The sequence below is a fragment of the Scyliorhinus torazame genome, chromosome 19 (assembly GCF_047496885.1).
Source record: "Scyliorhinus torazame isolate Kashiwa2021f chromosome 19, sScyTor2.1, whole genome shotgun sequence".
Classification (NCBI taxonomy): Eukaryota; Metazoa; Chordata; class Chondrichthyes; order Carcharhiniformes; family Scyliorhinidae; genus Scyliorhinus; species Scyliorhinus torazame.
Genome location: NC_092725.1, coordinates 99808049 through 99821105, shown reverse-complemented (window position 1 = coordinate 99821105; position 13057 = coordinate 99808049). Strand labels below are relative to the sequence as shown.

At 52.4% G+C, this 13057-nt stretch overlaps 1 protein-coding gene across 3 annotated transcripts in view; it reads left to right on the top strand.

Moving 5' to 3' along the window:
- Positions 1-13057, top strand: part of LOC140396357 (EF-hand calcium-binding domain-containing protein 4B-like) — a 213400-nt gene that overhangs the window by 109438 nt on the left and 90905 nt on the right. For all 3 annotated transcript variants that reach the window (XM_072484912.1, XM_072484910.1, XM_072484911.1), the window contains one exon: positions 11803-11935. In XM_072484912.1, the coding sequence (XP_072341013.1) occupies positions 11803-11935 (133 nt within the window). The remainder of the gene's footprint in view (positions 1-11802; positions 11936-13057) is intronic.

Sequence of the window (13057 nt, the reverse complement as noted above, 5' to 3'; positions counted from 1 at the left end):
GAAACACCAAGATGTAGTGGTAGAGATAGGAGGGCCAGGCATGTTGAGCATCACTGAGGGCCCCGGGGTAGGGGGGAGAAATTGGGGATGGTTAAGTCGGGGGTGGGGCGGGAGGGGGTGAGGTTGGGGGCGGGGGGGGGGGTATATTGTGGGGGACAGCACTATCAGGAATGGAGCAATGAACAGCACAAAACCAACCAACTGGTTGGTTTTGCACAACCGTTATGATGCCTCTGTCAGTTTCTTCCGCAATGCAGGCTGACCCCCGGACCCTTTGCCCATCTCTCCAGGCATCCCACCCACCCCCCTTCCCATGGCGCTCAGCCACCCTCCGGCCATGGACATGTCCCTGGAGCTGTGTCCCACCACCTGGGTGTTCAGATGTTGTGTGTGTGGTGTTGCCTCCCGCAGCGTTCAGACATCAGGGTGTGATTGGGATGCGAGGCAATAACTGCTGCATGCCATGTGGCCCACCTACCCACGGGAATCCACTTGGCATGTGTCAAATGCCCACTTAACCATGATTGCCAATTCCATATTGCGATAGCCATCAGCCGCGCAGCCAGAGGCCTCAGCAGTCCGTGGGGGTTACGGGTGATCGGTGGGGCAGACGGGCAGGGCGAAGGGTTGCCCCCGGATCCAGGGGTTGGCATGGTGGTGTCGTGAGCCATTGTCCCCCCCAGCACCTCCCCCCCACCCTCCCATGGCGGCCCACCCCTGTGCAGGGTTCCCCACCCCCCCACCGAGCACTGGGGTGGCAAGCCCAGCACACCCAGGCTCTTACCTGTGAGTTAAGCTACTCCCTTCCTTACTCCCCACGGAAGCCGTCCCGCCAGGTTCACGTTTTTCAAAAGGAGTACTAACCGGCGCCAGCGTGACCACTTGCTGGGGAGGCCGCTGAATGATGGGATGCCGTTGGATATGGGGTGGCTCTCGTTGATTGAATGGAGATGGGGCTTAAGTGGTGATAATTGGTTTCTCACCCCGCTACGGCGAGATCCTGATTTTGTCTATGGTAGCGGGCTGGTTGCAGCGCAAACTGTTTGGCGCCCAGGGCGGATCTCGTTTTTGACCTCTCCCACTATTCACCAGCCTCGTCACGCTTGAGGACGAGTGTAACGAGGCTGGAGAATCACGCTCTATGTATCTGAAATTGGAGATTCAGAAACAGATTAAATGCAGAAAGGTGCCCCAATGTGTAGACGAAGATCGAATATTAGGATTGGTGATTGAAAGCTTGATCGAACAGAAACATCTTGCAGGGGGACAGAGGGGCAGAGAGGATTTGGCTCAGAAATCTGAATGTGCGACCTAAATCACTGAAGGCACGGTTATCAAATAAGGGGCAATGGGAGGTGGGGACATTCACGAGGCCTGTCAAAGGAATGGAGTCAATGGGGGGGGGTTGGGGGAGGGTTGTAAATAGGGAGGGGAAAGGCCAGGGAGGGATTTAAATATAGGATGAGAATTTTATATTTAAAGCATTGCTGGAGAAGTCAGCGAGCGCAGCGGGTGCTAGGTGAATGGGACTTGGTGTGAGTTAGGACACTGACGGTAAAGAATTGGGTGAGCTCTAGTTTATGAATGGTGGAAGATGGGAGGCCAGGGGAGCACTGGAATGGTCAGGCCCACAGGTAACAAAGGTATGGATGAGGGTTTCAGCAGATTAAGACCCTGTAGCAGAATTTTCACAATCCAACATTTCCTAGTGCTGCATTTGATTTCTCAGTATAGCCATCTTTGACCCTAATTGGCCAGTTCCTGTTCCTTTGTGTCTGGTTTTCTATTGAATTTGCCCCACCCCCCTCTCTGCTATTTGTTGACTTTCTAACCTGGATCCTGTTTCATGTCCTGTATTTAATCTTCACCATAACAGGGCCGTAAACTCATTTGAGCTTTGATATCTCTCGATGCTTTTACCTTCCTTTAAAGGAGGTTAAATCTCTGTAGATTTATTTGCAACGCCTGCCCAGTCCAGTTTTCTGTCATCATTCACAGATGCTGAGGCGGAAACTAGTTTACATAGGATTACACAGTATATACGGCACTAACAAAGGCCATTCGTACCAAACTGCCCATGCTAGTATTTCAGTTCCACTTAAACTTCCATCTTTACTCATCAAACCCTACCTTCAGAGCCCTCTCTTCCCTTCTCCCTCAGAGCACTTGTCTAGTTCCTCTTAATTGCATCTCTACTATTCATTTCAACATTCCCTGCGATAGCAAGTTCCACATTCTTATCACCCTTTTAGGTGAAAAAGTTTCTTCTGAATTCCCTATTTGAGAAGAAACCCCATTGTTGAGCATCAGGACTTGTGAATAAGTTAGACCAGATAAGTGTAGCTGGTTTCCTGTCCTAGAGGGTATTAGTGAACTAACAGGGTTCTTTACCGGTAGCTGCATGGTCTCCATTACCGGTGTCACCTTTTTAAATTTCTGATTTATTTAATTAACTGGATTTATATTCCTGAGTTGCCATGGTGAGATTTGAACCCATGTCTCTGGGTCCAGACCTCTGGATTACTAATCCATAACCATGAAGATACCGTGCAGAGTTTTTGCAAAGGTTTTAGCCGCTGCTCTTGGGTAGAAGAATGAGACAAGTTCCAACTTATTGACACCCCAGGGTCCTAAAAGAGACAGCTGAGGAAATTGTGGAGGCATTGGTGATGATCTTTCAGGAATCACTGGAGGCAGGAAGGGTCTCAGAGGACTGGAAAGTGGCTAATGTAACACCACTGTTTAAGAAGGGAGGGAGGCAGAAGACGGGAAATTATAGGCCGGTTAGCCTGACTTTGGTCATTGGTAAGATTTTAGAGTTCATTATTAAAGATGAGATCGCAAAGTACTTGGAAGTGCATGGTAAAATAGGAATGAGTCAGCACAACTGTGTCAAAGGGAGGCCGCGTCTGGCAAATCTGTTAGAGTTCTTTGAGGAGGTAACAAGGACGTTAGACAAAGGAAACCAGTGGACGTGATTTATTTAGATTTCCAGAAGGCCTTTGACAAGGTGCCACATAGGAGACTGTTAAATAAGTTAAGAGCCCATGGTGTTAAGGGTAAGATCCTGGCATGGATAGAGGATTGGCTGACTGGCAGAAGGCAGAGAGTGGGGATAAAGGGGTCTTTTTCAGGATGGCAGCTGGTGACTAGTGGTCTGCCTCAGGGGTCTGTGCTGGGACCACAACTGGTCACAATATACATAAATGATCTGGAAGAAGGAACTGAAGGCACTGTTGCTAAGTTTGCAGATGATACAAAGATCTGTAGAGGGACAGGTAGTATTGAGGAAGCAAAAGGGCTGCAGAAGGATTTGGAAAAGCTAGGAGAGTGGGCAATGAAGTGGCAAATGAAAAACAATGTGGAAAAGTGTGAGGTTATGCACTTTGGAAGGAGGAATTTAGGCATAGACTATTTTCTAAATGGGGAAATGCTTAGGAAATCAGAAGCACAAAGGGACTTGGGAGCCCTTGTTCATGACTCTCTTAAGGTTAATGTGCAGGTTCAGTCGGCAGTTAAGAAGGCAAATGCAATGTTAGCATTCATGTCAAGAGGGCTAGAATACAAGAGAAGGGATTTACTTCTGAGGCTGTAAAAGGCTGTGGTCAGACCCCATTTGGAGTATTGTGAGCAGTTTTGGGCCCCATATCGAAGGAAGGATGTGCTGGCCTTGGAAAGGGTCCGGAAGAGGTTCGCAAGAATGATCGCTGGAATGAAGAACTTGTCGTATGAGGAACGGTTGAGGATTCTGGGTCTGTACTCGTTGGAGTTTAGAAGGATGAGAGGGGATCTTATTGAAACTTACAGGATACTGTGAGGCCTGGATAGAGTGGACGTGGAGAGGATGTTTCCACTTATAGGTGTGGTGGTATGTATTAGGGGTAATGCGGTACACCATGAATGCCGAGGAGCTATTGGAGGACCGATGCTGGGTCCCGATTGGATCTGCCGCCTACTGGGCTCCACCCAGATAGGCGGGTATAAGAACCCGGTTTACTCCCAGCAGCTGCATTCTGTGACTGAGCTGCTGGGGAACAAGTCTGAACAAGTCTGCTCAATAAAGCCTCGATTGAAGTTCTCTACGTCTCGCCTCGTGTGTGATCGATGGTGCTACAATTTATTGAGCAGACTTAAAAAGGAATATGGAGCTCCGGATCGCCCCGGAGTGCCTGCGAATCGGCCCCCAAGCAGCTAACGCAACATCGGCGTTTAAACACTGGCTGGCGGGCTTTGAGGGGTACCTCCGAACGGCCCCCGGCAGACCAACGGAAGACCAGAAGATGCAGGTCCTGCATTCCAGAGTGAGTCCCGAAATCTACGCACTCATCGAGGACGCGGAAGAATTCCCAGCGGCGATCAACTTGCTGAAACAGACCTACATTAGGCCCGTCAACCAGGTCTACGCACGCTACCAGCTCGCGACAAGATGACAAATCCCCGGGGAATCGCTGGACGAATTCTTCAATGCGCTGACGATCCTGGGAAGAAACTGCGACTGCCCAGCGGTAACGGTGAATGAACATACGACCTCCTGATCAGAGACGCTTACGTAACAGGTTTGGCATCGTCGCAAATTCGCCAGAGACTTTTAGAGAAAGACTCTCTCGGACTCACAGAGGTACGGGCCCTTGCAGCCTCCCTCGACGTGGCCTCCCAAAACGCCCGCGCCTATGCCCCCGACCGCGCTACAGCCCCTTGGGCTCCGTGGACCCCCGCCGCGACCGACCCCCTGGCACCCCCCACCCCTCCGCAAGCTTGAGCGGCCAGAATCCCAGACCACCCGGGGGGGCTCCGCTGCTACCTTTGCGGGCAGCCGAAACACCCCCGCCAGCGCTGCCCGGCCCGCTCAGCCACCTGTAAAAGCTGCGGTAAAAAGGGGCACTACGCAGCGGTGTGCCAGTCCCGTGGGGTCGCCGCTATCTCCGGGGAACAAACGGGACCACGGGCTCAACCCCCCCAGCAACTCATGGGCGGCCAACGGGCGGCGCCATTTTGGACCCCGGACACCACGAGGGGGTGACGGGCGCCGCCATCTTCCTACCCACGGGCCGCGTGCGATCCTTGGGAGCAGCCATTTTGTCCACCCCCGGCCGCGTGCGACCCATGGGAGCGGCCATTTTGTCCACCCCCGGCAGCGTGCGATCCATGGACGCCGCCATCTTGGCTGACAGGCAAGGACCCCAGCGTGGACGGCTCCACACTGCCTGAAGACAACGATCTGATGCACCAACCACGTTTGGCATCGGTGACCCTGGGCCAGTCGCGGCCCCGGACGCTCCAGACGACAACGACAAAAGTGCTGGCGAACGGGCACGAGACGCGTGTTTGATCGACTCGGGGAGCACGGAGAGTTTTATTCATCCGGGCACGGTAAGACGCTGTTCCCTTGAGAGTTCAAAAATTACCGGCTGTATGTCCTCCCCCATCTCTGCACTCCCACTCTCCTGGGGTTGGACTTCCAATGCAACTTCCAGAGCTTAACATTTAAATTTGGCGGCCCTATACCCCCACTGACTATCTGCGGCCTCGCGACACTCAAGGTCGAACCGCCCTCCTTGTTTGCGAACCTCACCCCGGATTGCAAACCCGTCGCCACTAGGAGCAGACTCTACAGCACCCAGGACCGGACGTTTATCAGGTTCGAAGTCCAGCGGCTGCTGAAGGAAGGCATAATCCAGGCCAGCAATAGTCCCTGGAGAGCTCAGGTGGTAGTAGTGAAGACAGGGGAGAAGCAGAGGATGGTCGTAGACTACAGTCAGACCATCAACAGGTACACGCAGCTAGATGCGTACCCTCTTCCCCGCATATCCGACATGGTCAATCGGATTGCACAGTACAAGGTCTTCTCCACCGTGGACCTTAAGTCCACCTACCACCAGCTCCCCATTCGCCCCGGTGACCGCAAGTACACTGCCTTCGAAGCAGACGGGCGGCTATACCACTTCTTAAGGGTTCCATTCGGCGTCATGAACGGAGTCTCGATCTTCCAACGGGAGATGGACCGAATGGTTGACCAGCACGGTTTACGGGCCACGTTCCCGTACCTCGACAACGCCACCATCTGCGGCCATGACCAGCAGGACCACGACGCCAACCTCCGCAAATTCCTCCAGACCGCTAATACCCTCAACCTCACCTACAACGAGGAAAAATGCGTGTTTAGCACCGACCGTCTAGCCATCTTGGGCTACGTAGTGCGTAATGGAGTGATAGGCCCCGACCCTGAACGCATGCGCCCCCTCATGGAGTTCCCTCTTCCCCACTGTGCCAAAGCCCTGAAACGCTGCCTGAGGTTCTTTTCTTATTACGCCCAGTGGGTCCCCCAGTGCGCAGACAAGGCCCACCCACTAATCCAGTCCACTACCTTTCCCCTGTCGACAGAGGCCCGCCAGGCCTTCAGCCGCATCAAAGCGGATATCGCAAAGGCCACGATGCGCGCCATCGACGAGTCCCTCCCCTTCCAAGCCGAGAGCGACGCATCCGACGTAGCTCTGGCGGCCACTCTCAACCAAGCAGGCAGACCCGTGGCCTTTTTCTCCCGGACCCTCCACGCTTCAGAAATTTGCCACTCCACAGTAGAAAAGGAGGCCCAAGCCATAGTGGAAGCTGTGCGACATTGGAGGCATTACCTGGCCGGTAGGAGATTCATTCTCCTCGCTGACCAAAGGTCGGTAGCCTTCATGTTCGATAATGCACAGCGGGGCAAGATAAAGAACGACAAGATCCTGCGGTGGAGGATCGAACTCTCCACCTACAACTATGAGATCTTGTACCGTCCCGGAAAGCTGAACGAGGCGTCCGATGCCCTATCCTTGTGCCAACGCACAAGTGGACCGCCTCCAAGCCCTCCACGAGGACCTCTGCCACCCGGGGGTCACTCGCTTCTACCACTTTATAAAGGCCCGCAACCTCCCATGCTCTGTCGAGGAGGTCCGAACAGTCACCAGGAACTGCCAAATCTGCGCAGAATGCAAACCGCATTTTTTCAGGCCAGATAGAGCGCACCTGATAAAGGCTTCCCGTCCCTTTGAATGCCTCAGTCTGGATTTCAAAGGCCCCCTCCCCTCCACCGATCGCAACACGTACTTTCTTAACGTCGTTGATGACTACTCCCGTTTCCCCTTCGCCATCCCCTGCCCCGACATGACCGCGGCCACGGTCATTAAAGCCCTCTGCACCATCTTTACTCTGTTCGGTTTCCCCGCCTACATCCATAGCGATAGGGGGTCCTCCTTCATGAGTGACGAGCTGCGTCAATTCCTGCTCAGCAAGGGCATAGCCTCGAGCAGGACGACCAGCTACACCCCCCAGGGGAACGTGCAGGTAGAGAGGGAGAACGGAACGGTCTGGAAGACTGTCCTACTAGCCCTACGGTCTAGGAATCTCCCAACTTCCCGCTGGCAGGAAGTCCTCCCGGATGCCCTTCATTCTATCCAGTCCCTGCTGTGCACCACCACGAACCAAACGCCGCACGAGCGCCTCCTTGTCTTCCCTAGGAAGTCCGCTTCTGGAACATCACTTCCGACCTGGCTGGCAGCCCCGGGACCCATCCTGCTCCGGAAACATGTGCGTGCGCACAAATCAGACCCACTGGTGGAAAAGGTACATCTACTCCACGCCAACCCGCAGTACGCCTACGTGGCGTTCCCAGACGGCCGACAGGACACGGTCTCTCTGCGGGACCTGGTGCCCGCCGGAGCTCCCCACACCCCCCTAACACGAATCACCACCCCCTCACTCCTGCCGGTGCACCCCAATGCCACCCCCTTCCCGGGGGGATCGGTTCTCCTCCCAGGCCCACCCAGGAGTAAGGAAACAGAGAGGGACAGCGCGATGCTCCCAGAGTCGACCAAACCCGAGCCAGCACCACCACCACCACCCGGGCAGCGACGATCGGAGAGAGCGACCAGAGCACCATCTCAACTCATCGAATCGACTTAAGATGTATATAATTCAGTGGCCCAGTAAAGCGACATTGTTGTAAATAGTTAACGCTGCTAATCGGGTAAAATGTGAATAATTCAGTGGCCCAGTAAAAGCGGCATGATTGTATATAGTTTAATGGTTAAGGCACCGACCCTGTAAACCCCGACCACCATACCACCCACCACCCCGCCGGGTTCCTTTTTAACAAGGGGAGAATGTGGTGGTATGTATTAGGGGTAATACGGTACACCATGAATGCCGAGGAGCTATTGGAGGACAGATGCTGGGTCCCGATTGGATCTGCCGCCTACTGGGCTCCACCCAGATAGGCGGGGTACAAGAACCCGGTTTACTCCCCGCAGCTGCATTCTGTGACTGAGCTGCTGGGGAACAAGTCTGAACAAGTCTGCTCAATAAAGCCTCGATTGACGTTCTCTACGTCTCGCCTCGTGTGTGATCGATGGTGCTACAATAGGAAAAACTAGAACCAGAGGACACCATCTCAGACAAAAGGGACAATCCTGTAAAACTGAAATGAGGAGGAATTTCTTCAGCCAGAGGGTGGTGAATCTGTGGAATTCTTTGCCGCAGAAGGCTGTGGAGGCCAAATCACCGAGTGTCTTTAAGACAGAGGTAGATAGGTTCTTGAGTAATAAGGGGATTAGGAGTTATAGGGAGAAGGGAGAACAATGGGGATGAGAAAATATCAGCCATGATTGAATGGCGGAGCAGACTCGATGGGGCGAGTGGTCTAATTCTGCTCCTATGTCTTATGGACATCGCTTCTAAACCCTAAATCCACTCGACTGCCTCTGCGTGCACGATGCTGCATCACATGATTCCAGGTTTGGGTGTTATTCTGACTAATACAGAATATGTAATGAGTCTGCAGGAGGATGTGAAGCACAAGCTTTACTTGAGCCTGTATTACTGCATTATACAGTGGAGAGTCTCCCCTCTAGCACTCCCCCAACACCCATGTAGGGCACCCCAAGCCCAATTGCACACAAGTCAAAAAATGCCAGCATGGCACATTGGCAGTGCTTGGCTAGCATCCCAATGGCACTGTCAGGGTACCCAAGTGGCACCACCCTGCCCAAAGGGCATGCAGCTAGGGGGCTCCAAACACCTGGGAGATCCCCACATGTGCCATTCCATCTGGGGACCAGAGCTGAACGACGCTCACCCAAGGTCTCTGAGGCGAAGGGGATGAATCCCAAAGTACCTTGGGAATCTACACATTAGAGTGAGAGTAGCTGACTCACTCTAATATGCAGATTTGCCAAAATGTGAGGGCGGGATTTACATTGCAAAGTCTCGCAAGATTGCATTGGATCTCGCGAGGCGTTGCGAGCCGGGTAGATCCCACGAGCGGGGTCTTCCAGCTTTCATTGGCCACGCTGCGCCATGGCGAGCTGCTTTTCTGGCGCAGCATGGCCATTGGATCATGCCCTACACTTCAAACTCCTCTATCCTTGGAAAGGAATGCAATGCTTGTTGGTCTTTGACCGTACCTGATTACTATGCAGTTCATTGCCATAAAGCGCTTTGAAGGTGTCCTGAATGTGTGAAAGGGGCTGTTAAATGTAATTTCATTTCTTTAAGTTCAATAGCTTCCCCCGGTTGATTTCTTATCACCCACTTTGTGGAAAGCAATGTTATCCAGTTACCTAGAAAAGCTTTTTGTTTAGGTTTTGACAAAACAACTCTTCAGGTTTTTATTCATTCATGGGATGTGGATGTGGATCAAGGCCAGCATTTGTTGCCCATCCCTAATTGGCTTTGAACTGAGTAGCTAGCTAAACAAGGGAGTGGGGAAGCCTTGTTTCAGTTGCATAAGAGCTTGGTTAGACCGCACTGGAGTACTGTGTGCAGTTTTGGTCCTCCGGGAGGATTTTATTGCCATAGAGGGAGTGAAACCAAGGTTCACCAGACTTGTTCTGGGGATGGCTAGATTCTCGTATGAAGAGAGATTGGGCAAACTGGACCTGGGGTGAAATTCTCTCCAAACGGCGCGATGTCCGCCGACTGGCGCCCAAAACGGCGCCAATCAGACGGGCATCGCGCCTCCCCAAAGGTGCGGAATGCTCCGCATCTTTGGGGGCCGAGCCCCAACATTGAGGGGCTAGGCCGACGCCGGAGGAATTTCCGCCCCGCCAGCTGGCGGAAACGGCCTTTGTTGCCCCACCAGCTGGCGCGGAAATGACATGTCGGGGCGGCGCATGCGCGGGAGCGTCAGCGGCCGCTGAAAGTTTCCCGCGCATGCGCAGTGGAGGGAGTCTCTTCCGCCTCCGCCATGGTGGAGACCGTGGCGGAGGCTGAAGGGAAAGAGTGCCCCCACGGCACAGGCCCGCCCGCGGATCGGTGAACCCCGATCGCGGGCCAGGCCACTGTGGGGGCACCCCCCGGGGTCAGATCGCCCCGCGCCCCCCCACAGGACCCCGGAGCCCGCCCACGCCGCCTTGACCCGCCGTTCAAAAGGTGGTTTAATCCACGCCGGCGGGACAGGCAATTTATCGGCGGGACTTCGGCCCATCCGGGCCGGAGAATCCAGCGGGGGGGCCCGCCAACCGGCGCGGCCCGATTCCCGCCCCCGCCGAATATCCGGTACCGGAGACTTCGGCAACCGGCGGGGGCGGGATTCACGGCAGCCTCCGGCGATTCTCCAACCCGGCGGGGGGTCGGAGAATGACGCCCCTGTATTCTCTAAAGTTTCAAAGAATGAGAAGGGATCTCATTGAAACCTACAAAACACTTAAAGGAATACACATGGCAGAGGCAGGTAAGGTGGTTCCCTTGGCTGTGGAGTCTGGAACCGGGGGAAATCACATAGGACTGAGATTAGGAGAAATTTCTTTTCCCAGAAGGTTGTGAAACTTTGGAATTCCCTATCCCAGAGGGTTGTGGAAGCTCAGTTATTGAGTATGCTTGAGGTAGAGATTTATAGATTTCTGATTAACAATAACTTAAAGAGTTATGGTGATAGTGGGTGAAAGACATTGAAGTGTCAATCACCTATGGTCATATTGAATGGTGGAGAAGGCTCGATGGGCTGAATGGCCTACACCTGTGCTATTACATGTAAGCCAGACCAGATAAGGGCAGCAGATTCCCAGATTAGTGAATCAGATGGTTTATTATGTCAATCAATGATAGTTTCATGATCACCATTACTGGCACTAGTTTCAAATTTCAGATTGGAGTTAAATTCCACCAGCTGCCGTGGTGGGATTTTAACTCATCTCCCCAGGGCATTAGCCTGGGCCTCTGGATTAATGACGACATCACTATCTTTCCCCCAATAGCAGAACCAACTTTTATACTGCTGCATCTTTAAAAAAAATCTGTAGGCACCTATTTTGCTTGTAAAAAAAAAAGAAGTAATTTTTAATTATAAATCTTTTCTGTCGAAATATGGTCAAATAAACAAACGCATTCCATGTTCTTGTAACCCTCCTGTGATAACGAACTTTATCCCAAACTCTCTCCTCTCTCTCTCTAAATGATAAAAGTTAAGCTGATAATTGCTTGCCACCAACTCTCCAATCAGAGGAATTGCTCTCCTTATTCAGTCTATCAAAACTTTTCATTTAAAATAAAAACCTCTATCAAATCTTCCCTTAATCCTCTGCTTCCAGTGGGAACAGTCCTAGAATCTCCAGTATCTCATTAATTTCCCATCCTGGTGAATCGACACTGCCAGCTGTCTATAGAATTTAATGCCGTCCTATAATGGGGACTCAAACCTGGGTCGAATCTCAAGCTGTGCCCCGAATAGTGTTTCGTATAATAAACCTACTTAAAGCTGATTTTTAAGAAGATGAATTGATTCCTTTTCTAAAATATTTGAAATAAAACAAATGTCATTCTTTGCAGGGCAGGGAATCACGCTTCAACCCCGACCGCTTATTCAAAATCATTTTCATCGGGAATTCCAGCGTGGGGAAAAGCTCGGTTTTAAGACGCTTTTGCGGTGATAGTTTTTTCCCTGGAATGTGTGCTACAGTCGGTAGGTGAGCTGATATCAGCCTTTGCCACTTGTCACATGATACAGATCTATTTTATTACAACTAACTTTATGGAGCTAATATCTGCATCAGGTGGTCATGTTCTTCAGCTTTGAACATTAGGTACAAGCCCTCGACCAAGTTCTGAAACTATGGGCAGGATTTTGGGTTTTGTTGAGACCATGATGTCAGGGTCAAGAAGGGCCCCACTGTGTGGGGGAGTCAACCAGTAGGGATTTTCCCTGAATGGGTCACTCAGTGGCCTGAGGGTCAGGTTGCTGTTCAATTTCGGATGAAGGGTGGGCCATTGAAGCTGGATGTTTGGAAGGAGTTGCAGGCTGACATTGCCACCATGAGGTGCTCTCTCAGCAACTTCAAATAGAACTTGTTTAAAAGTGGCCTCACCAGTCAGACCACCATTGTGGAGGAGGTGCCCCTCTACAAAGCTATTACAATGTGGCGGGGAGGCAGGAGAGAGTCAATAAAGTCCCCCTGAATCATGCTCCACACACCCCACTCCCCCTGCCCAAGTCTGTCACATGGAGGCAACTAGAAGTGGTGTAGTGATAATATCACTGGGCAATAGTCCAGTAGTCTAGAAACCCAGGCTAATGCGCTGATAAACAACAGTTAAAATCCCACCACAGCTGCTGGTACAATTTACATTCAAATAATTAATGAATTCAGGGGTGGCATGGTAGCACAGTTGTTAACACTGTTACTTCATAGCGCCAGGGACCCGGGTTTGAGTTCCGGCTTGGGTCACTGTCTGTGCGGAGTTTGGAGTGGGTGGGTCTTGTGGAGGGTGAGACAGGGATTGGAGTGGGTGGGACTTGTGGAGAATGAAGCAGGGATTGGAGTGGGTGGGACTTGTGGAGAATGAGGCAGGGATTGGGGTGGGTGGGTCTTGTGGAGAATGGGGCAGGGATTGGAGTGGGTGGGACTTGTGGAGGATGAAGCAGGGATTGGAGAGGGTGGGCCTTGTGGAGAATGGGGCAGGGATTGGAGTGGGTGGGACTTGTGGAGGATGAGGCAGGGATTGGAGTGGGTGGGACTTGTGGAGGATGAGGCAGGGATTGGAGTGGGTGGGACTTGTGGAGAATGGGGCAGGGATTGGAGTGGGT